Source organism: Podarcis cretensis (assembly GCF_951804945.1).
Source record: "Podarcis cretensis genome assembly, chromosome: 6".
NCBI classification, from domain to species: Eukaryota; Metazoa; Chordata; class Lepidosauria; order Squamata; family Lacertidae; genus Podarcis; species Podarcis cretensis.
The window spans coordinates 40,543,986-40,568,840 of NC_137175.1; the positions used below are offsets into that span (position 1 = coordinate 40,543,986).

The window sequence follows — 24,855 nt, forward strand, 5'->3', positions numbered from 1 at the left end:
TACCCACTATATTTTACATATTGAAGAATTCTGATAAACCTCTTGATATTTGCACCCATTGAATGTAAGCAAAAAAGCCTCAAAGTGGCACAGTGTCTAATAAGCATTTGCTTTATGCTTTATTTCTTGCAAAATAATATATACAACACAAATTCAACCTTAAAGTATTTGATTCACATAAGTACAAAATACTCTTCAGAATTTACAGTTTATCCTTTGTAGCTTTAAGGAAGTGGTCAATGTAAGCCTAAAAAGAAAATAAACCAATACAAAATATTATACAACAACACTGGTAAGTTTCTAAAATGAAAAGTGACTTTAAAAGAAGCAGCTGTGTGTAGCACAGCTAAATCATAATGAGCTGTGCTGATGTGCTTATGTTTACAACAGCAGAACTACTAAAATGTATGGGCATATGGGAATAAAACTATTTGTAAAATTCTTCCAAATGTTTAGTCAAAATGTCCTTGCACCTTGAACTTGTTGATAATGTATCATCTATGTAACAGGGTTTTACCATGTCACCTGTTACCTGTCTCTTCTCTAGCCTAAGCACACCCAACAGTTATTTGGGACGGACAGTTAAAGCAATGGGGTCTGAGCTCGCCAGAGGGCAAAGAGGTGAAACTAGCTATGAAACATAAGTGAGCACCTATAAACTTCAAGTGACACATTGGCATCAAGTGAAGCTCTGGCATGTGGAACTTGATTTCTGAGGACCTCACATGGGAATGCAGTATATGCTGATGGCTGGTGCTATGCTGGAAATGCCTTGTTGACCAAGATGTGCAGCAATTATTGTGTTGCATTTTGTGAAAATTCTGTGAGCTGTGTGGCTAAGAGCCAAACACCAAAACTCTCAACTGAAAGCAATGGTCTGGAAGGAAACACAAATGCTTTGGTTGAATTGAGATATGAAAGCAGACATCTTTTTGGTCTGTTGAAATAAAGCCTGACTTGATAATGAGAAATGGGAGGATGCTGGAAAAAACAGCAATCTAGAACTTTTGGGGGTTTATGAAGGAAGAGAAAACCCAAAGTGCCATGCATCTGCTAGAGGTATCTTTCTTGGCAATGGGAAAATTCTTTGAAGGGTACAAGCCTTTGTACCCTGAACTCTGTTTCTACTGCCCCATTGCAGAAGAGTTTTTAAATCCTCCTCTAAAGCCAAGTACGAAAATGGAGAATGACAGAGCCTTACATGGCTCTGGAGTCACAGTCCATCATATGATTAAAGGTGTAGATTTCTTGCTTCGCCAGGCAATGCTGGTTGTGTGAGCCATCCCCTGTCATCTAGGAGATGCTTGAAGAAGAGAGAGGATTTCTCCTAGAGATAATGTTGATGCTGAGATACACAGGCATGCACTGCAGAGTAAGAATGTGGCATTAGATTAAAACTTTCAAACCATTACACCCACCTTACATCCCTTCTCATTTGTCTGAGCCAAAAGGGATTGTACATCAAGGGGAGCAATAGTTAAACCACATGCATGGAAACTAGCTGACAAGCTCTCTCTCATATGTTGCTCCAATGTGCAAATAGTTGCTGCAGGGACAGCCATATTGGCTGAGAGGGACAGTAGCCCAGGCAGCAGAAGAAGAATAATGAACAGAGGTTTTTATTATGTATAAATCCAGCAGAACCCAAGTCACTGGTCTGTTTCCCTGATACTTTTTTCCCTTGCTTGCATTCTGAAAATATGGCCATCAAATTAGTCTAAGTAGGTGCACTGCCTCACGGTCAAAGGAGCTGCCTCCCTGGCATGGTCTGGAACTGAAACTAGTGTTAATATGAAAGTAGTAAGACCAGACTCAAGGGATGTAGCAGTTGTCAATGGCCTGGGTCCCAAAGTGGATAGTAAGGCTCAAGGGGACTGTTACAGTGCTTGCAATTGTATTATATTGGAGAGCCCTGTGAAAGTGAACTCGATTCAACAGAAATGAAAACTGCAGAGTTTAATTGCATAGCCAGTTTTTGTGGGTGTGGGGATTAGGCGACTCCAGCAGAGTGAGTTTGCTCTTACAAAGTAAGCCAAAGACAGTGGATGTATTTTGGTATGCTGGTCTCGTAAAATTTACACAATGGGTCAAGTGTCCAACACCTGCCCCTTTTCAAAGCAGAGAAGCAAACAATTATGACTATCTGAATGATAAAGTTTGCTGCCTCGGCTTACGTACTTTGAGAACCAGCACTGAGGTGTGCTAAGAAAGCATGGAGAGAACACTGAGGTAAAATGAAATGCAACATTTGAAAGGAAAAGAACTGCATAGAGATAAAATAAAAGAGGGGAAAAAACTTTTCAAAGATGGGACCAATGCAGTGGTCAATAATGAACCAAGTAGGAAGACAGGGGCATACCACTTGAGGATATATATTAAGGGCTAGAAGCAGACCTGCCACCAAAATGTTTTAAGTGCCTTCTGCAAGAACACCCCTGCACATTAGTGTCCTCTAGATGCTTTCTACTGCAACTCACATCAGTCTAGCCGACTTGACCAATGCTCAGGGATTATGGGACTTGCTGTCCAAAGCATCTAGAGGGCACTAAGTTAGGGAAACCTGCTCTAGAAAGTTGCAGATGCTGCTCTGTGCAGGCACAGAACCCAAATGAAGGACTGTACAGAGACCATAGAATAATCCTGAGTACAGATGCTGGGGACAAGCAATAGGGGAAAGCTATCATTCTTATACTGTGCTTATGAGCCAGTTGCTCCTAGAGAAAAGGGCCAGACTTCAAGGATCTCAGTTTCACATAGGAATGCACTTCTTATGTTCTTATCTGAGACTAAACAAAGAATGCAAATTATTCAGTTTTATGAAATGTTTGTATAATTCACCAATTTAAGAAACAGATGAGTGTAATAATAATAGTAATAGTGATAGTGATAATAGTGGTTAGAAGTCTGTCAAGACTTAGTAGGTTTTCCAGTATCTAGTAATATTTTTTTGCTTACCAATGAAGATCACATGGCACCCTTGAGCAGGCACCCTACTTCACAAAATGCCTCACTGGATTCCTTGGAGCACCTTCAGAAAATTGTAGTCAAAGAACAGCCGGAGGACACTATGTTTGCCATCCCAGTTTTAGATTTTCAGGTGTTGAGAAGCTTAACATAAGCTTTCATTTATTGTCTAAGCCAATGCAATATTTATAACCTTCTGAGAAAACAAAAGGGAGAGGGACGGTGTCCACATACAGCTGTGTGTCATTAAATTTCAGTGTTAATTCCAGTTTTGCAATTGTTTTTAAAGCAAAAGCAGCTTGCAGAGTGAGGGATCTAGAGCAGAGAAGAGCTTAACTCTTCCAAAGCCTGCTGCTTCTCTGCTCCATATTTCTGCTCCCATCCCACATGTGTTCAATTCTGAAGACTGATTTAGAGCAGAAAAGTGGTAGGCAAAGAAACCATCTTTGTTCTAAATTTCCCCCTTCTGAGGTGGCTTTTTTCTTCCAAAAAGTAACTGTTGGGATTGCAGTATGTGCATCTGCATCTAAGTTTAAATTGGCTCACAGACCTCTACTCAAGCTGATGCCTACTCTTTAATTTATATATTACTACACTTACAGAATTTCCATATTCATTACTTAAACATTGAAAAGTGGAATCTGAAAGAGATACTTAACTGTAACTGTGTAAATTACAGGTGTAGGTTTGAGGAACATTGTAATTAGTGAATTGTCATACTTCCATATGTGCTTATTTACTGAATGACAATAAAAACATATAACATTAGAAAAAAATGAACAAAAACCAATTCTGGTGTTAAAGAAACCAAGTCAAACATTTCACTGATACAATTATAGTTTTATTTTTTAGAATGATTATGGCTATAGAGTCAAAATCTTGCCATTTCAAAATGGGCTATTGCATGATATGTGCCATAAAAATACACATAGTAACACTTACCTGTAGTGTCAAGGGTCTTACGCTCAGTCCACAAGAGAAAAAGGAGACTCACACAGAGGGTTCCTGTGGGATACAGCACTATGAAATTCTACTTGTACATTTGGTGCAGTGGCCTTTGCTGAGCATCTCAGCAGAGGACTGCCTCTGTCTTTTAACATGTATAGGGGTATTCAGGGTCAAAAGAACAAGAAGAAAAAGAAAGAGAAAATAAGCAGAATCTACCCAGTTGCTTTCACTGATTGGTCCCTCCTCATGCAGAGATGATGTTGGGTTTGCTTCATGTGTTGTTTCCTTGGTTGTATTAATGGGAAGCTCACTAAAACTTACTAGCTTCTCCTGCTGCCTTCTATTTTCTTTCTGGTGTTTTAGCTCAAATTTTGCCATTGACTCTTCCAAGGTCTCTGGCAACAAAATACCTTCTTTGGTTGCTGCTCTCTTTTGCTCTCTCTCTCGCTCTCTCTTTACCATTAGGCTGCTGGGGAATGGAGGTGTCAGGGTAAATCTGATTAAAAATCTTTGGAAAATTAAAAATAAAATAAAATCACATGGTACTGACATTCTATCACTGCATGTGCCAGCTGAGCTTTCATTCCAGAGAAGGCTCTTTCCTCATTATGCACATTTCAGCTGATTCAGAAATGAAAAGTGCCTGTACATAATATATTAGGTATAGACAGACACATATATAGACAGGATAATCCTTCAGGTACCTTGTCCCATGAAGAACAAGCCTAGAAACAGGCTTGGAGGCACAGGCACTGCAGTTGTTGAAACACTGGTATAATACATAATCCCAGTTAGCAATCCAGCAGCCACATTTTAAATTATCTGAGGTTCTGAATTGCCACCATTTTGCATATCGGGAAGCTACTTTATACTGTACAACAGTTTCCCTAAAGGTATGCTCTCAGCAAGCTAAATATATGGTTTCACATTTGACAGTGTACGCTGATATATCAGTAAGATGCTGTGTTATATGTGGCCCTTAAGTGTTACTATTTTTTAAAAATACATTTTCTTGATTTTCAAATATAGTGAAACAAACCATAATAGAAATAGAAATAATAGAAATAGCAATAGAAATATATATATCCCCATGTACAAAAAATAGTAGCATTTTACTATTTGAACACCCATATACCCATATCTCAGATCAGCAACCCAGTCAGGTCATTCATAAGAAAAACAAAATTTGCACTGCAGTTCAGATGATACAGCATGGAGTGTTTCCTCTACATGGAGATAATTTCTGTGTAGTTAATGTATAAGGTAGACCTTAGAAATGTAAAAGAAACAGGAAAAGGGGAGTTTGATATTAAGAAAAAAATTACCTTTCTTGTGAACAACATTTCCTATGAACCATTTTACTTGCCACGAGTACTACAGGCATTATGCATGCTAAAAAAGAAAAAGAACACAAGAAAAAAGGCTCATGAAAGTCCAAGAAAACTGATGTACAATTAAAAACAGCCATTTTGGAAATTTTATCCAGTGTTACCCGAGGCATAAAGAACAGTACTTCATTATTGAATACTGTTAACAACAATGTGACATTTGGTGATCACTAGACTATTAGTGGCAAAGATTGGTGAGAGGCAGGACTTTTATGTGAATCATCCTACCAATGTTAACTCTAAGAAAAATTAATGGGTCATTAATTCATCACTCAGCAGATTTGCTTGCAGAATACTTACAAATCCAGTCTTCATTGAGCAATTGTTCTGATTTGTTTTTGGAGAAGTTTTGCAAGAATGATCATTTATCCTGATTTGCTTGCGGGGTGTTTAAATGTCTTCCCACTAGTCATCCATGCATCACACACCTACCTTTCAATGCATTTCCCAGTTACTTTCCAAATAATAAAAAGTCTGATTGTTTTTTAAAGTGTATTTGTTGAGCCTTTTAATCCATGTTAACTGCACAAACATACAGTTCCAGTGTGAGGCTGCAATATTCTGCAAAATCTAGAGTCTAAAGGCACACAACCAGTGCTATTTCTCTAGGAAGAGAAGTGCCAGAACTCACCATGAGCACCTTCCTTGTTCTCTTAGAATGGCCCACCCGAGAGGTGCCGGAACTGAGTTCTGGTGAGTTCTGGCTGGGAAAAAAGCCCTCCACACAACTTTATTTGTTCCTGGGGTGTGTGTGTGCAAAATACTAATTTTCTCTCTAAGCAGTTTAAAACTGTAACTCAAAAAGAAACAAAACAAAACTTACAAGTTACTTGCAGGTTTGTGTTTAGATAATGATGACCAAAGATTTGAGCACTGGTGAAAAACTTCTGAAATGTGGAGGACTGTGAACACAGCTGGTGATAGTTAAGCATAAGCTTATATCTCTCTTATAAAATAAACTTTAAAATGTGTATTTCTGGCTGGAGAGTGCCACACTTTCTATTTTGCTATTGTGAAAAAAATCTATGAACTGGTATAAAACCTTGGCATGCAAACATTTATAATGAATCTTTTTATTTTCCCCATTCATATTCAATAAATTACATACCAGCTATAAGCAATCTGAGGAAAATACCTAGAAAAGAGGAGAGGAAAGACTAATTATTGACAGGTTACTTATTTAGGCTTAGCCACATCAGAGACGAATTATAAAAGGAAGTACTGGAGCTCAATATAGATCTCATATCACAAGAGGTGGATTTGAGCACAAGAGCACTCAACCCTCCTGTGGTTTCCAGCATCTGATATTCATTTTTTAAAAATAAATTTCATTAGTTTATCAAGAGAAATACAAAACCTGATCTCAAATATCGTTTTTGTCCAACATTAAGATAAAAACATGACAAAAAAGTAAAAAGATAGAGAAATAAGAAAAAAGAAAAAGAAAAGAGTTTTCAATAGGAAATAGAAAAGATAAAGTTCAGAGATTAAAGAACTTCCCATTCTTTATCTGTCCGCTATATATAAACAATAATCACTTCATCTATTCCAATATAACACCAAACAAAACCGCTTTCTATCAACAAACCTTATCTTCAACCCCCCCATCCATTATTTATTTTTATTTTTCATGCAAAAAGTCCAGTATTTAGTAAATGTCAACAATGACTTTTATCTGATTAAACATGTCAATTTTGCCATCTCAGCTGGGTCCATTAATTTAGGGTTGCCATATTTCAGAAAGTGACCCAAAAGTTGTTTCTGACGGCCAAATCCCAGCAAACTGGGAAATTCTGGATATATGGCACCCCTAGTTAAATTTTAAAAACCATTCTTCCATTGTTGATAATGATTAATCTTTCCATCTTTGTGCATATAATAGTCTCGCCACCGTAATCATATATTGAAACCAAGTTCCATAGTCCTTTTCTAATTGTGTATCTGTGTCCAAGCAGGAAGAGTTTCAGCCAGCAACTGATGTTCAGAAGTATTGCTGCTGCCAACTGTCAAGGGCAGAGCATAGCCACTGTGGCAACTAGCCATCGGTAGACCTCTCCTCCATGAATTTGTCTAATCCACTTTTAAAGCTATTCAAGTTGGTGGCCATCACTGCCTAGGGGAGTGAATTTCATAGTTTAACTGAACACTGTATAAAGAAGTATTTTCTATTATCTGTCCTGAATCCTCAAGCATTCAGCCTATGAGTTCTAGGGTTATGAGAGAAATGAGAAAAAACTTCTCTCTATCCAATTTCTCCATGTCAGTTTTTATAAAATTCTATCATGTTGTCTCTTACTTGCCTTCACTCTAAATTAAAAAGTCCCAAAATGTTGCAACCTTTCTTCATAGGGGAGTCGCTCCTTCCACTTGATCATTTTGGTTGCCTTCTTCTGAACCTTTTCCAATTCTACAATATTTTTTGAGGTATGGTGACTGGAACTGTACACAGTATGCCAAATGTGGTTGCACCAAATATTTCTATGTTGCCATTATGATCCTGGTAGTTTTATTTTCAATTCCTTTCCTAATGCTTCCTAGAACGGAATTTGCCTTTTTCATGGTTGTGACATACTGGGTCCACATCTTCACTGAGCTATCTACTATGACCCCAAGGTCTTGCTCCTAGTCTGTGCCTCCAGTTCAGACCCCATGAGCATATAGGTGAGATTTTTTTTGTCCCAGCAGGCATGACTTTATACTTGTTTACATTGAATTGCATTTGCCATTTTACCACCCAGTCGCTCAATTTGAAGAGGTCCTGTTGAAGCTCTTTGCAATCTCTCTTTGTTTTAACAACCCTGAAAAAATTAGTATCACCAGCAAACCTGGTCACCTCACTGCTCTGTCATAATGCTAGACCGTTTATGAAGAAGTTTAAAAGCACTGGTTCCAATACTGGTCCTTGGGAGATTCCGCATTCTACCTCTCTCACATTATGGAAACCTAATGGATAACTCTCTAGAAACCTAATGGATAACCAGTATTGGTTAGAGTGCTGATGTTGTGAGCCTTATTTCCTTATGCTCAGTTAGTATATATGCATAATTAAAAGTCTTCAGTGACTTTCATTCTAATGAAACCAAACCTGACGTAAGCACTGGCACCCCCAACATCTCTTGGCATTTTCACAAATATTATACTTACTCAGTTTACAAACTGGAATATTAGGTGACCATTTACTCCCACCAATGTAAGTAATTGTAGATGGCCCGAACAAAGTATACCCAGCATTACATTGAATAGAAATTTCATCTCCAGGGGTGTAGTATCGTTTCACCCCTTGGGTTATTCTTCCATTATGGATATAGAATTTAGAAGTGTCTGGTGATGTTTTTGCTGAAAACACAAATAACTATTATAAATGATAAAGCAATGCTTTGTTTCTTTGTACAGTGGTACCTTGGTTCTCAAACTTAATCCATTCTGGAAGTCTGTTCCAAAACCAAAGCGTTCCAAAACCAAAAAAAATCATACTTGTGCAACTTGTGCAAGATGCGTAATGTTCTACACCAAAAGGTTAAAAAAACCTCTCTGATGTATATGGATTTGGAATATACTAAGGGTTTAAGCGTAAGAGTGTATACAAATATCTTCAAATTTAATAGGAGAGCTGACCTTAGCCTGTCTTGTTCATGACGTAAAATGATTCAAACAGGATCCACTCTAGCTGGCACCCTCCTCTACGCTCTCTCCCTTCTCACAGATGTATTCAGACTGTTTTCCCAAAATGGTAGCTTTTAGCAGGGGAAGGAAGAAGCTTAATTGTTTCCAAGATGACACCAGCCATAATGGCATGTAGGCTTTTGGAGCAGCTACTCCAGAAAACATGCTCATAATACATGGATTTTGCAGATTTTCTCACTACTGCATGAGGCAAAAGTTGCAAGGGTAGCTTTGGATGGTCCCAACATTTTCACCCCTCTAAATTAAAGGTAAAGGACCCCTGACAGTTAAGTCCAGTCGTGAACGACTCTGGGGTTACAGCGCTCATCTTGCTTTACTGGCTGAGGGAGCAGACGTTTGTCCACAGACAGTTTTTCACAATCGTGTGGCCAGCATAACTAAACCGCTTCTGGCAAAACCAGAGCAGTACACAGAAACATTGTTTACCTTCCCACCGGAGTGGCACCTATTTATCTACTTGCACTTTGATGTGCTTTCGAACTGCTAGGTTGGCAGGAGCTGGGACCGAGCAACGGGAGCTCACCCCGCCATGGGGATTCGATCTGCCGACCTTCCGATCGGCAAGTCCTAGGCTCAGTGCATCCCAAATTTGCTGTCTGAGGCAAGGGACTGAATCTGTTTCATCATCAGAGTGGCCCTCTTGCCTCTTCCTCCTGGGAGGAAAGCCATGTTTGAAAAGCTGAGTGTGACGTGTCTTATTAGAAACTTGGTATAGCCAACTTTAAAACAATATGATTGCACCTTCTCTTAACTTCACCCAAAAACCTCAACAAGGTAGTTATCTAGTAATATACACAGCACTCTGCTTTCCAACATGACCTAAAAAGCCATTGTTCTAGTCCCATTCCAGTCCTGCATTATGAGGAATGAGAGGATTCAGAGACTATAGGTATTTGCCCCAATAGGATTATACAAGGGGAAGGGATGTAGCTCACTGCTCAAATCCCAAACGAAATGTTTACTTGATAGCAGATTAGGTACTGCATCACTTAAAATAATTATGCTCATTTTATCTACTTTTTTTTTTTTAGAACAGCCTCACAGGGCTGTAGATGGGGGTGAAGATTGACCATCTGTGATTTACAATAATGGGCATTTTTTGGGTATGGAGCAACTGAGGAAGGAACATATTTGTGTGCTTCTCAAACAGGTTCTATACATACCCAAACATAGTGGTATAGAAGGATCCCACTGATTGTAGCCTTGGCATCGCACACTCATCTTTGTGGTTTCATCAATGAAAGAGTAGTTTTGATTGCAGTACACATCAATGACATCTCCAGCATTGTATTCAGATAGAAATGGATATACATGTCCTTTGGGCACTACTGGGGCACCACAAATATGTGGAGTAACTGTAACAAGAACAATAAAACTGCAGAAGATAAAAATTATTGTCTGTATAATATTAGCCTTGCATTTATAAGTTTGTGGTAAGAGTCAAGTTGTAATCAGAATATTATGTATCTGGATTTTTGAGCGTGGTAAGAAGATAAGGCACAAAACACAGTTTACTATTGATTCCTTCATGGCCAAACCAAGTAACCTTGTTCCATAGTACATAAGAGAATTTTTCTGAAAATTCTCTTAAGTGTTTTTTGAGCAGTCACATATACAGCAGACTTATAAAATAACCACTTGATCAGTTGTGGTGATGAGTAAGCAAAGCTCACAGGCAATCAGGTGAAGAAGCGTGGTCACTACATCTGTATGACCACTGAGGCTACATATACTCTCTTTTAAGGTAGACATTTTAATAGATTCATGTGCAAGGCTGATTTCAGAATGTGCTCATACTAGGCATGCACATGGGAAGGTTCCAGAACTTTGAAAGAAGGAAACATTCTCATGTCATCCTCCTTGGCTGTCTAATTCATATTGGCTGGAATTCAAAATGGTGCTAAGGAGTTCACTCTGTCAGAACATTTCTGCTTGCCTGATGAAATTATCTCCCCTTTCCCCACCCCCGTCACCCCCTGTCCAGGACTCCGACCACTACACACAAAGCCCCAACATTGCCCTGCTTGAACCCCATCCAGGTAATCAGCAGTGACACCAGTCACATGAACTGCTACTGTCTGTAACCTCACTGACTGAACTTGCAGGTTTGTTCAGTGACCTTATCTGGAGTTCTAAGGAGATAAAGTAAAAACAATGCAAATGTGAAGATTAAAGGTAAATACTGGCTAACAACAGAGAAGAAGTAAGGAAAATAGGTAGAAGGATAAGAGCTGCTGGCTGAAAGTAGAAGTAATGTGGGAGTGAAGATAGCTGACTGCTTCACTACAAGGCAGGAGTGAAAAACTGGTGCTAGGAGCATCCCACTTCCCTGAAACCTTTTCGTTCCTGCCTTGTCCTGGACAAGGGTTATCGCCCAGTGCCTGAATGACACCAGAAATAAATGTGTTGAATAAATATTTTTGATTTTGGGCTGCCTCTCCTTCTGCATTAGTGCACCATTTTTACAATAGTGTTCTCTGAACTCGGCCAAGATCCCTACATGGGACAAAATAGAGAAGAATGTCAATATATACACTTCAGCTTAAAACTCTACATGATACATTATTTAACACAGCATTTCTCCAAGTTTAAACAGCTTCTAATTGTTGAATCATAAAATATAAATGTAAATCCTGTGATTTTTTTCAAAGTCTTACTTTTTTTGCAGGATGGCACTTTAGGGACCCAAGTACCGTTCTTCTCACAGAGAATGTAATGATTTCCAATCATGAAGTATCCAGTTTTACATTCAAGTGTAACACTGTTGCCATAAGTATAGGAATCTCTTAATCCACTTAATTCTATTCCATTTTGAACTCGTGGATTTTCACATATAACCACTGAAAGTAAGATTAAAAAGCAAAACTCCTTAAAAAATAAAATCTGTGCATTACTATTTCCTTAAAGATGGGATATTTTCTGATGAAGCGTATTTTAAAAAATACTCTCCTGTTTTCTTGTTTGAAGAATACTTTTGTAGTGTCTGTGCAGGATTAGTGGTTGTGAAAATTAGTCCATCTCCTGCCAGGGATCCAGATTATTTCCCCCTGTAATTAGCACTTGCACAGCTGAAAAAATACATATTCCCAGCAATCAAACAGTTATTGGGAAAACGAGAAATGTCAATTAATTCTGCTTATGTGATTGTCATTGACACCTAACTAGCTAGCATCTCTTTGGATCAGGAGTAATGAGAGAGATACACTGGTGGGCAGCAGGTGAACAGCAAATCCAATGCCCTATTAAGAATGTGCATTCTGTTTCCCTCCACCTCTGGTCTACTTGTATATTTGACAATAAACAAATCATCAATGAAAGAAAAACTGCTATAAAAATGACCTGTGCATTTGGGGGGGTTTCCCTCTCCACGGTGCTTTACCATTATTAGCAACAATATCACAAAAAATGGAAGGTGTTTCAATAAGCAAGAAAGTATCATTGCAATGGTATTGTATCACTATTCCAGTCCTGTTTTGAGATCCACCAAGAATGTCTGGAGGGACTGCACAGGAAATTCATTTTAAAAAATGGACAAGTTAGCAAATAAGTGAAACTATTACCAGACAACATAGAGAAATCCAAAATATATCATGCAACTATTGTTGCTTTAAACACATTAACATTTATTTTTAAACCATACAAATAATTACAATAAAAAACAACACAGCCCCAAACCTTTTATTAAAATCAGTCAGTTCCCAAAAAGTATTCACCTACCAAGACAACAAGGAGGGAGCCAGTCTAGTTTCCCTAGGGAAGCAGTTCCGAAGCCTGGGAGCAGCCACCAAGAAGCCCCTCGCCTACATCCCTACCAAGCATGTCTGTGAGGGTGGCAGGACTGAGAAAGGGCCTCCCCATAAAATTTCAAAACCAGGCGTATTTGTATGAGGAAATATGGCCTTTCAGATAGCTTGGACTTAAGCTGTATAGGGCTTTATATGTCATAATCAGCACTATTAATTCTTCCTGGAAACAGAGCAGTAGCCATGCAGCTGTTGTGACAGAGAGTTGAATGCTCTCTATAACCAACCCTGATCAACAATCTGGCTGCAGCTCTTTGAGCCAGTTGGAAGTTTCTGAGCACTTTTCAAAGACAGCCCCACGTGGAACAAGTTTCGGTAATCCAAATGGGATATAACTAAGGTATGTGTCACTGTAGACAAAACAGGCATCTCAAGGAATGGGAGCAACTTGCTAGATTCCACAAGTAAATTGTGGAATTTTGTGTTCCACACCAAATGGGAACAACCATAATAAAAGACTCAAAATTGGCAGGGTTCGGTAATTACCAGAAATTGTGATTCTTTAATAGGTTACATGTGGAGTCACGGATTTGGGAATATTTGGGAACGCAGACTACAGAACTTCAAGAGTGAGGCAGTAAACTTCACTCCATATTCTCATTTATTTTCCTAGAATGAGTTTCCTGGTTCAGATGTTAATAGGGAACTCTGGCTTATACCAGCCAAGATTGTCACATAGAAGCCTGAAAAATTAGAGTAAGCTTTTAGAAATAACCAGTTTTTTAAAAAATAATAATTAAGCAGCACATACTTTTACATGGCTCTTCCAACTCTGTCCAGGAACCATCACGACAGTAAGTGACGGTGCTTTTACCAGGCAATCTTACAGCACCATCTTTGCATTGGTATACTACAGCAAAGCCAATAAGTTCTTCATACACCTCAGAAAATGTAAACTTTGGTAAGTCAGCCATGTTGCAGGCCTCTCCACACACTTTAAAAAGACAATAGTTAAAAATGTTACAGAAAACCCTGGAACTGAAAATGTTATTCACCACTTTGCTATATTCAATATTCTGTCATGTCAACCAACAGAACAAATATGGGGGGGGGGGTATAACTAACAGAAATGAACATGTAACACTTCATAATACCCATATGAAAGTGTTTCAAGATGAGTGCATGAACTACTGTGTATTAGCAGACACCTTCAGTTTAAACCTCAGTCTCCTTGGACCTCCTCCTGTGTGAACTCCAGCAAAACTAGCACTGATGCTCCCTTATACAATACACATTTTCTTCATTTCAAATGAAGAGTTCCTGCTGGAATGTTGCAGGGCAGCAGCTGAAGAAGGAGCAAAAAGGGTTTTCTCATGTGTGTGTTTCTTTGTGGCTGATTAGCAGCTCTCCCTGTGCAAAGGTCAGAGGGGGCAGGGTTTCTGTTGAGGCAGGTGATTAGCTGTGGGAGGACCTTATCAGAGCTTGCAGGGCAGCGGCGCGCGCAGTTTGATCCATCTTTTAGATTTAGGGGAGCTAGTCTCAAACGTTTGTTGGGAGAGACCTAGGGGGTTTTTTTTGGGGGGGGGGAGTTATTTGTCCTGTCTGCACGCTTCTTGTGATGGAGGACCACTGTAGCCACCCCCAACAACACATTCTCAAGATGGAAGGTGAGGGAACAGCTGCAGTCGCCTGCGGTTCCTGCGCAATGTTTGCCATCTTGCCAAAGGTTGCAGGCAGCTTTACCTGCAGCAATTGCATGTTGATTGCCCTCTTAAAAGACAAAGTCCAGCAACTGGAGGAACGTGTAGCTACGCTCCAAAGAATTAGAGAGCTGGAGCTCTTCTTGGAAGCAACAGAGCACACCGTCTCCACCAAGTAGGAGACAGGGGACTCCCCTGAGAAGGAGGCTAGTTCACCAACACAGGAGCCAGATATATGGAGAAACGTGACTCAAAGAAGTAGGAGGCCCAGGGTTCGCTCTGATTGTTTAGAAATACACAATCGCTTTGAGGTCCTCTCCCCTAGCATGGAAGACGAAGAGCAGACTCCATTTGAGGATCTCTCCCTCATTACAGTCGATCAGGTATATGAAGACGAGCAGCAAAGTCAGTCCTCAGGGAATGTGCAGGCGACCTTGGAACGGACAGCTCACGGAAGAACCCCGACCAAACCTAAGAGGAGGCGTGTAGTGGTGATAGGGGATTCCCTACTGAGGGGAACAGAAGCAGTGATCTGTGGGCCTGACAAGATGTCTCGGGAAGTGTGCTGTCTCCCTGGGGCTAAGATCCAAGATGTAACTGAACGACTGCAAGGAATCATAAAACCCACTGACAAATACCCCTTCCTCTTGGTTTATGTGGGAACCAATGACACTGCAAGCAATAGCCTCCAGAAGATCAAAAGAGACTATGAGGCTCTGGGCAGGAAATTGAAGCAATTAAATGCACAAATTGTCATCTCATCTGTCCTCCCAGTTGAACGACGTGGCCCAGGGAGAGAGGGAAAAATAGTGGAAGTGAACAGCTGGCTTCGCAAATGGTGTAAACAGGAGCGATTTGGATTCTTAGATCACGGACTGCAGTTTCTTGAAGATGGACTTCTGGCAAGCGATGGGCTGCACCTCACAATGGTTGGGAGGAATGTTTTTGCCAAAAATCTCAGAAACCTCATCAGGAGGGCTTTAAACTGACTAATGTGGGGGAGGGAGACAGTGCTCCTGAAGGTAGGAGTCTATCAGTTGATGTAGATGATCATCCAAATGTCATAGACCAAATGGAGCAAACAGCACGCAGACCTAGTGGTGGGAGGAAAAAATCCTTAAATAAGAGACACGGGGGAATGATTAATGGACTTCAATGTCTGTACACTAATGCGCAAAGCATGGGAAATAAATAAGATGAGCTTGAGCTCTTGGTACAGCAAACTAAATATGACATAATAGGCATCACTGAAATCCGGTGGGATAGAGACCACCAGGGGGCGCGTTGGAAGATGGCCGACAATAACATCTCTCTGACCCACACGAGGTAGTTTAGGGGCTGCTATGGGAAGTAGGCAGCCTTCCCTCCCACCAGGAGATGGTGGGACCCTGTCTTGCCAGCGGTGTTCATAATGCACCCCCTGATCCGAGAGATGGGGGTGCAGAACACTTGGCACGAGCCCTCGGTGAAGTCAGCTCTTCCTGACGCCGATTCCGATTAGCGCGTGCTGGTTGCTTCAGTCTGGATTTATAATTGGAAACAGATGATTGGAAATGAACCTGAAGCACATATATCAAGCAAAGTTCGACGATAAGACGGCTGAATAATGGATCTCTGCGACTGAGAGCGACGGACGGATAAGTAAATCTTTTCATATGACATCACTAAGAGACTGTGTGTTTGGAATGAAGGGGGTTGGAGGAAAAACTCTTTTTTCTCTATGTGATATGAAGTGATAAAAATAATCCTCCACTCCAGAAAGAAACAAGATCGTTGCGCTTTTTTAAGAAGCATAAGCAGAAGTTTAAGAGCTGTGTGGGAGATGGAAAAAAGATCGGTGGACGCTGAAGAATATTTATGACGCAGTCAAAAAATGGCGTCTTGCCAAGACAGGCTGCAGGAGAAAAGAGAAAGACGGGGGCGGAGATTCAGGAATGCATGAAGGAGAAGGAGTTTGAAACTGAAGTTTGACCTGACAGAGCCCCCTGATCTATTTGATTTATTCTGCTAGCCTGGAAAAATAAAGGACATGATGTTTAATTTTGTCTACGGAGGTGCTGAACAGGGCGGTCCTGGACTAAACCCACACAGAGAGAGAAACCAGCTTTCAGTCGGCTTATGAGAATCATCAGAGATTGCAAAGAAAGGAATACGATAACAACAAGATGAAGAAAATATACAAAGAACTATCTGGTCTGAACTGGATAGAACTGATTAATGAATGCAGTAAAATAAGTGAAGTCTGGAAATAGCCGGAATTTTGGACTCGTGCGGAGCTTGATATATGGGTACTCCCAAAAAATTAAAAAATATGGCTGTATAATTTGGAACCAATGTGATTTGAATAATATGATGTGATTGGCCTGTCAATAAAAAATTATATATATAAAAAAAGAAACCTGGTGGGATAAGTCCCACGAGTGGAATGTAATAATGGAGGGATACAATCTATTTCAGAGAAACAGACCAGACAAGAAAGGAGGAGGAGTGGCGTTATATGTCAGGGATGTGTATACCTGTGAAGAGATCCAAGATTTAGAACCTCAAAGCCAAAGTGAGAGCATTTGGGTCAAAATTAAGGGAGAGAAGAATAACAGTGACCTCATTGTGGGAGTTTACTATAGATCCCCAAGCCAAACGGAGGACATAGATGATGCCTTCCTGGAACAGATGGCCAAGCATGCAAAAGGAAGGGAGATAGTAGTAATGGGGGACTTCAATTACCCGGATATTTGCTGGATGTCAAACTCAGCCAAGAGCATAAGGTCAAACAGATTCCTCACTGGCCTTGCAGACAACTTTGTTGTCCAGAAAGTGGGAGAAGCAACAAGAGGAACAGCCATTTTAGATCTGGTCCTAACCAATGTTGATGACCTGGTTAGTGGGGTAGAAGTGGAAGGATCATTAGGCGCGAGTGATCATGCTCTTCTGAAGTTTACTATACAGCGGAAAGGAGCAGCCAAGCATACTAGGACTCAATTTCTTGACTTTAAGAAAGCCGACTTAATAAAACTTAGGGAAGTGCTGGGTGAGATCCCATGGACAGTAATACTAAAAGGAAAGGGAGTTCATGATGGCTGGGAGTTTGTTAAGAGGGAGATAGTAAAAGCACAACTTCAGGCAATACCAATGAGACGGAAACATGGAAAGTGCCTAAAGAAGCCAGGGTGGCTATCTAAAGAACTTTTAACTGAGTTAAGATTAAAAAAGGATGTGTACAAAAAATGGAAAAGGGGGGAAACCACCAAAGAGGAATTCAAACAAATAGCCAGCACGTGTAGACACAAAGTCACAATAGCTAAAGCACAGAACGAACTCAGGCTTGCTAGAGAGGTTAAAAGCAACAAAAAAGGCTTTTATGGGTATGTTCGTAGCAAAAGGAAGAACAAAGAAACAGTGGGGTCACTCAGAGGAGAAGATGGTGAAATGCAAACAGGGGACACAGAAAGGGCTGAACTCCTCAATGCCTTCTTTGCCTCAGTCTTCTCCGATAAAGAAAACAACGCCTGACCTGAAGAATTTGGAGCAAATGATTCAGCAGAGGAAACAAAGCCCAGAATAACTAAGGAGATGGTACAAGAATACTTGGCTAGTTTAGATGTATTCAAGTCTCCAGGCATCCAAGAGTATTAAAAGAACTGGCAGATGTGATCTCAGAACCACTGGCAGTCATCTTTGAGAATTCCTGGAGAACAGGCGAAGTCCCGGCAGACCGGAGGAGGGCAGATGTTGTCCCTATTTTCAAAAAGGGGAAAAGAGAGGACCCAAATAATTACCGCCCAGTCAGTCTGACATCAATACCAGGGAAGATTCTGGAGCAGATCATTAAGCAAACAGTCTGTGAGCACCTAGAAAGGAATACTGTGATCACCAATAGTCAGCATGGATTTCTGAAAAATAAGTCATGTCAGACTAACCTGATCTCATTTTTTGACAGAATTACAAGCTTGGTAGATGAAGGGAACGCAGTGGATGTAGCCTACCTTGATTTCAGCAAGGCATTTGACAAGGTGCCCCATGATATTCTTGTAAAGAAGCTGGTAAAATGCGGATTTGACTATGCTACCACTCAGTGGATTTGTAACTGGCTGACTGCCCGAACCCAAAGGGTGCTCATCAATGGATCCTCTTCATCCTGGAGAAGAGTGACTAGTGGGGTGCCACAGGGTTCTGTCTTGGGCCCGGTCTTATTCAACATCTTTATCAACGACTTGGATGATGGACTCAAGGGCATCCTGATCAAATTTGCAGATGACACCAAACTGGGAGGGGTGGCTAACACCCCAGAGGACAGGATCACACTTCAAAACGACCTTGACAGATTAGAGAAATGGGCCAAAACAAACAAGATGAATTTTAACAGGGAGAAATGTAAAGTATTGCACTTGGGCAAAAAAAATGAGAGGCACAAATACAAGATGGGTGACACCTGGCTTGAGAGCAGTACATGTGAAAAGGATCTAGGAGTCTTGGTTGATCACAAACTTGACATGAGCCAACAGTGTGACGCGGCAGCTAAAAAAGCCAATGCAATTCTGGGCTGCATCAATAGGAGTATAGCATCTAGATCAAGGGAAGTAATGTTGCCACTGTATTCTGCTCTGGTCAGACCTCACCTGGAGTACTGTGTCCAGTTCTGGGCACCACAGTTCAAGAAGGACACTGACAAACTGGAACATGTCCAGAGGAGGGCAACCAAAATGGTCAAAGGCCTGGAAACGATGCCTTATGAGGAACGGCTAAGGGAGCTGGGCATGTTTAGCCTGGAGAAGAGGAGGTTAAGGGGTGATATGATAGCCATGTTCAAATATATAAAAGGATGTCACACAGAGGAGGGAGAAAGGTTGTTTTCTGCTGCTCCAGAGAAGCGGACACGGAGCAATGGTTCCAAACTACAGGAAAGAAGATTCCACCTAAACATTAGGAAGAACTTCCTAACAGTAAGAGCTGCTTGACAGTGGAATTTGCTGCCAAGGAGTGTGGTGGAGTCTCCTTCTTTGGAGGTCTTTAAGCAGAGGCTTGACAACCATATATCAGGAGTGCTCTGATGGTGTTTCCTGCTTGGCAGGGGGTTGGACTCGATGGCCCTTGTGGTCTCTTCCAACTCTATGATTCTATGATTCTATTCTATGTCCCCCAAAGGAGAAGGGCAAAGCAGTCCTAATAGCGGGGAGGAGGAGACATGTGCTGGTGCTAGCAGGTATGTATATCTGCAATGTGGTAAAACAAACAGCAAAGATTTGGCCATGGACAAGTGAGGCACAGCAAACAAGAGAGAGAAAAAGAGAAGGTCAAATATTTAAAGTAAATAAATGAATAGATCATAGTGTGGTGAATGAATAGAGCCAGTGTGGTGTAGTGGTTAAGAGCGGTAGTCTCGTAATCTGGGGAACCGGGTTCGCGTCTCCGCTCCTCCACATGCAGCTGCTGGGTGACCTTGGGCTAGTCACACTTCTCTGAAGTCTCTCAGCCCCACTCACCTCACAGAGTGTTTGTTGTGGGGGAGGAAGGGAAAGGAGAATGTTAGCCGCTTTGAGACTCCTGAAGGGGAGTGAAAGGCGGGATATCAAATCCAAACTCTTCTTCTTCTTCTAAATGAAAGCTAAAATAAAACCAAAGTCCAAACACAATAAAACTTCCACAAAGTTTTGAACCAAAATGTATCCCACCAACCTATTACAAATATAAAACATTTATGTTTCAACCCATATATGTATGCTGGGAAGTCATGACTAATTACTATTTCCAGCCTCAGTGAAACAATGCTAAACAGATGAGCATGCACTTCTCACATATGTTGCTATACACATTTGATGTAGAAACATCACCATTTACAATGCAGGTTCAAGGCTATAATATCAAAGCAGGGTTCTGTGACCAACAACACAATCCATGTTTACTTTAAAAATAAGCCTCACTCTGTTTCCCTGAAACTTAGTCTAATGTTGCTATGCATAGAATTGTAGTCCAAGGGAATGCATGGAATATTAGACTGAAAACTAGAAGCCAGTTACAGCTACATTACATATATCATCCAATCTGAAATTGGATTACTGGACTACTATTGCAAGTATTGGTATTGAGAGGCAATTCATATCATTTCCACAGAACTTATTTTTTGAATGCACTGATAATCAAATAGACTCCAATCAGATTTAAATAAATAATGAAGACATGGAATATTATTTAGTAATATTATTATATGTGGATTGTAGCAATGCTTCACTGACGAACTGGCATTTCAACATCAAAATAAATAAACAGGATACTGTAGCTGTGAATGGATACAAAATGAGCAAGGTTAACAAGTACCTTAACCTTAACCTTAACAAGGCTAGTAATGGGTATAACACTTCCACTATCTGAAGCATATGGCTTACAATAATACCTGCTGGATATCACCAGCAAAGAGTATTACTTCACTGTTTTTGAGCTCCCAAAGCTATTTAGATGGCCACTGAGAAACCAGAATTGGAAGGGGACTTTTTGTTGTTGTTGTTGTTGTTGTTCAGATGATTTTATATACAACAATATATTTATTTTAAAAAATCAAAGTGGTGTTGCTTAACTCAGCAAAGTTTTTCTTACACAAGTTTTGCAATCATGTAAAAAATGGTCAGCTCCATGTTAAAAGCTACAGGGGCACCTTGCATACTTGTGATCATTGATGTTCATCACATTTCAACACTGCTTGAGCCTGCAAAGTTTTCAGCCAGTCATACTCTTTCTCTTCCAACCAATATGCATGCCTATAACTTCCTGCTGAAACCCCCTGCCGCATAGAATCATAGATTGTAGAGTTGGAAGGACCATGAGGGTCATCTAGTCCAACCCGCTGCACTGCAGGAACCCAACTAGATCATACATGGCAGACAGTTGTTCAACCTCTGCTTAAAAGCCTCCAGTGAAAGGAGGACTCCCTTCCACTGTTGAACAGAAACTTATTCCTGATGTTTAGTCGGAATCTCCTTTCTTGTAACTGGAACCCACTGGGTCGGGTTCTACCCTCTGGATTAGAAGAAAACAAGCTTGCTCCATCTTCCATGTGACAGCCTTTTGGATAGTTGGGAGATGGCCAGCAAATTGGCGAACATCAAAGAAATACTTCTTCGGATTGATCTCTTTACTCTCAGACTCTCCTTGAGCCTCTACAACACTGTTTGCTCTCTCATTCGAGAATTTGGATTAGGTCAACCAAATTGTTTATATTATATTATATTATATTATATTATATTATATTATATTATATTATATTATATTATATTAATATATAAAAAATGAGTTAGTGAAGCACCACAGAATAAAGTAGAACAACTCCACCGCTAATGCACTATTATTGTGTCAATCGCCCTAAAAGACCCTTCTGGGAGGCACCAAGGTCTTCCCCATGCGTACTTCCTCGGGAGTAAGAAAGGCCGCCTGGCAGAAAAAGGCCCCTTGGGAGGATGGACGGCCCAACTGGCTCTGCCGACGGAGGCCGCAGCCTGGGACGCGGCGGGCAGCTCGCAACCGCCTCGCGGCTGAGGAGGACGGACACCTCGGCGCCACCTGGCGGGCTGCGGGGGGACATCCGCGTTTACCTCAGGCGCCTGGAAAGACCCGCCCACTCGCGCGCCGCGTTTTGCGAAGCCTCTCCAAGCTCGAGGAGAGAGGGCGGGAGGGGAAGGGGCAGGTGGCGGCGAGAAAGGGAGGCTCAGCGGTCGCTAGAGGCCGCTAGAGGCTCCGTCGTCACTCGCCTGCCTGCCTCGTACTCACCCACCAGTCCCTGAGGCAGCCGCAACAGCATCAACAAACCCAAGAGCCGGCGGGTCCGCAGAAGCCCCCACATCAGCCGCAGCATAACGCCGAGCTGAGAAAGCGGCGGCGAAAGCCGATTACCTCAGCTGCGCATGCGAGGTGGGGGGCTGGGAAGGACGTTGGGAGGGAGCCGCGTGGCCGCAGGGAGGCGTGCGCCGAACGCTGCTCCGCTCGTGCTACCGGCATTTCTGCTTGGCGTTAGAGAGGAAACAGGCTTCCAGTTCTTGGGTTTTGCCGTGGCTCTGGAAAAAAATAGAAGCAAAGATTCTCACATTGAAGCATCGTTGGGTGTGGGAAACGTGGTTGTCTTGGTTTTGTTTTGTTTTTTGGTGTGTGTTTTTACAGAGTTTTGAAGCATTTTAAATAATTCCTTACCAGTGCAAATACAATGCATAATTTTATCGCGCTGTTTGTGGGGCAGGAGGCAAACCTCTCTGGATAAAAGGCGTCGGGTTATGACAGGACATCCGAAGTAATTCAGTGTTGTTATTGCCAATGTTGCTTCTCCCTCGTGTTGTCTTCTTATCCCCGAGTAGTAAAATATATTCCTTGGACACATTTGCCAGGCTCCATTCATTTTGGTATTGAGGCACTTAGAAACTTTGAGCATTTCAAAATTGAAATTCTATCTCAATTTTGAGATATAATTGAATATCTGTTTTATGAGTGTCTTAAACTAGATTGTTAGGCAGACTGACTATAACTAGAAAAGCAGGCTATACATATTGTGGGAGAGAGGCTGAGGAAGAATAACGTTTACACTCAGCGTAGTATATGTATACTAGTTTGTTTTTGCAACCATAGCCACACATGTACAACAGGGGTTGTTAAAAGTGGTGCCATTTCCCCTACCTATTCTTCTGTGAACTCTTGGGTGTATGCTATGAAATTTGGTTCATTACAGTTGTTTTCTGTGTAACAGTAGAAGCAACAAGAAATAACAGATGAATGAAGCAGATGAATGTAGTTCAATAGATGATTCAGCCATACAGGAGCAAGTTACTATAAAGATAGCCAACATAACTAACCCGTAGGTATGCCCTTGCCGCCAGCCCAGAGAGGTTACTTTGGTGCTGCTAATGCAGCAAAAACAATGAGGGAGACATACAGCCACAGCAGGCACTGTAATTCCAATGGTTTGACCTCATCCCTGAAGGCACACTCTTCCATTTTCTCCCAAGACAGTCAGATGCCAACCACATGGCCATATTTATCATCATACAGTTGCACCAGGGCCCAAGCCTGCAATGGGACCCAAACTCTGAGCATTCACTTAAAAAGGATAAGTAAGTTTCTAGCCCTAACAGGAGGAAAGCTATAAGGCAAAATGTGCAGCAGCCCTTCTAAGCCATTTCTTTGAGGTAAACCAGTCTGCACCTGCCTTCCTGCAATGAGTAAAATCACAATGAGCGCTAAGCTAAGTCTGAAATGTGATTGTTGAGTGAGTTATTGGACACTAGGCCAGGGTCATAACAAGCTGCTGTTTTCTCCCCTTTAGTGCTCTTTTCAGCTTCTGCCAGATTTTCTAATAATCCTTAGAATCTCCAAAATACCTACTAGATTCTCCCTTTGCCCTTCCTTTCTTCCTATCAACCAATATGTATCTTTCCTCTTGTTTCAAATATGGGGCCACTGCAGTGGTTAAGAAGGAGCTGAGGGAAAACAGGGCATACTGCTTGATAAGGTGAGCTGAAAGGAAATCTCAATTGTATCTCAACTGCAATCAGATCTAGCCAGCATGACCAATCCTCGGGGATTATGGGATTTGCAGTCCCAAAGTATTTGGGGGGCATGAAGTTAGGGAAACCTATCCTAGAAGGTTCCAAAGGCTACCCTATGCAGACACAGAACCCATATGAAGGACTGCACAGAGATCACAAAGAATTCTTGAGTACAGATACTGTGGACAAAAATGGGAATGGATAACATCATCATACTGTGTTTCTGAGCCAGCTGCTCCTAGAGATAAAATGCTGGACTTCAGGGATCTCAGGAATGCAGTTTTTATGTCCTTATCAGAGAGTGTAAGTGAAGAATGCAAATTATTCAGCTTTATGATATATTTGCATGAAGGAATTCCTAAATTTAAGAAAGAGGTGAATATAAAAAAATGTAGACAACATGTAAACCAAGGGCACTATGTCAGCAACCTCAGCTTTAGATTTTGATTAAAAAAAAAAGAGTTAAAGGGTGCAGGTGGCGCTGTGGGTAAAACCTCAGCGCCTAGGACTTGCCGATCGCATGGTCGGCGGTTCGAATCCCCGCGGCGGGGTGCGCTCCCGTCGTTCGGTCCCAGCGCCTGCCAACCTAGCAGTTCGAAAGCACCTCTGGGTGCAAGTAGATAAATAGGGACCGCTTACCAGCGGGAAGGTAAACGGCGTTCCGTGTGCTGCGCTGGCTCGCCAGATGCAGCTTGTCATGCTGGCCACGTGACCCGGAAGTGTCTGTGGACAGCGCTGGCTCCCAGCCTATAGAGTGAGATGAGCGCACAACCCTAGAGTCTGTCAAGACTGGCCCGTACAGGCAGGGGTACCTTTACCTTTACCTTTTTAACTTTCTCCAAAGCCTGCTGCTTCTCAGCTTCATATCTCTGTTCCTATTTCACACGTGTTCACTTTTTAGGCCTGTTTT

At 41.4% G+C, this 24,855-nt stretch overlaps 1 protein-coding gene and 1 long non-coding RNA gene across 9 annotated transcripts in view; one reads left to right on the forward strand and one right to left on the reverse strand.

The window, feature by feature from the left end:
- The window catches only part of LOC307218041, a 355,464-nt gene that overhangs the window by 39,983 nt on the left and 290,626 nt on the right, over positions 1–24,855 (forward strand). The gene's annotated exons all lie outside the window — the stretch shown is intronic.
- LOC307217768 (membrane cofactor protein-like) lies at positions 114–24,338 on the reverse strand. Of its 7 annotated transcripts, none has more exons than XM_079979624.1 (10): positions 22,183–24,334; positions 13,539–13,721; positions 11,642–11,824; positions 10,148–10,339; positions 8,445–8,636; positions 6,409–6,435; positions 5,238–5,304; positions 4,129–4,420; positions 3,907–3,969; positions 114–247 (listed from the first exon to the last, which is right to left on the reverse strand). In XM_079979624.1, the coding sequence occupies exons 1-9, from the start codon at positions 22,265–22,267 to the stop codon at positions 3,955–3,957; spliced, it is 1,236 nt and encodes a 411-aa protein (XP_079835750.1). In that variant the 5' UTR covers positions 22,268–24,334; the 3' UTR covers positions 114–247; positions 3,907–3,954. The 7 variants fall into 7 exon arrangements, 6 of the variants coding, with proteins under 6 accessions (XP_079835750.1, XP_079835749.1, XP_079835753.1 ...); XM_079979623.1 differs by having other exon boundaries at positions 114–2,786; XR_013839641.1 differs by having other exon boundaries at positions 3,907–4,420; positions 22,183–24,338.

Bases quoted from the DNA above. Each gene is read 5' to 3' on its own strand.
- LOC307217768 (XM_079979622.1), bottom strand. From the start codon at position 22,267: ATGCTGCGGCTGATGTGGGGGCTTCTGCGGACCCGCCGGCTCTTGGGT. The intron at 6,436-8,444 runs GTAAGTATAATA...CCTCTTTTCTAG, and splicing joins TATTCCAGTTTGTAAACTGA to GTATTTTCCTCAGATTGCTT. The intron at 5,305-6,408 runs GTATGTAATTTA...TTTCTTTTTTAG, and splicing joins CCTCAGATTGCTTATAGCTG to CATGCATAATGCCTGTAGTA.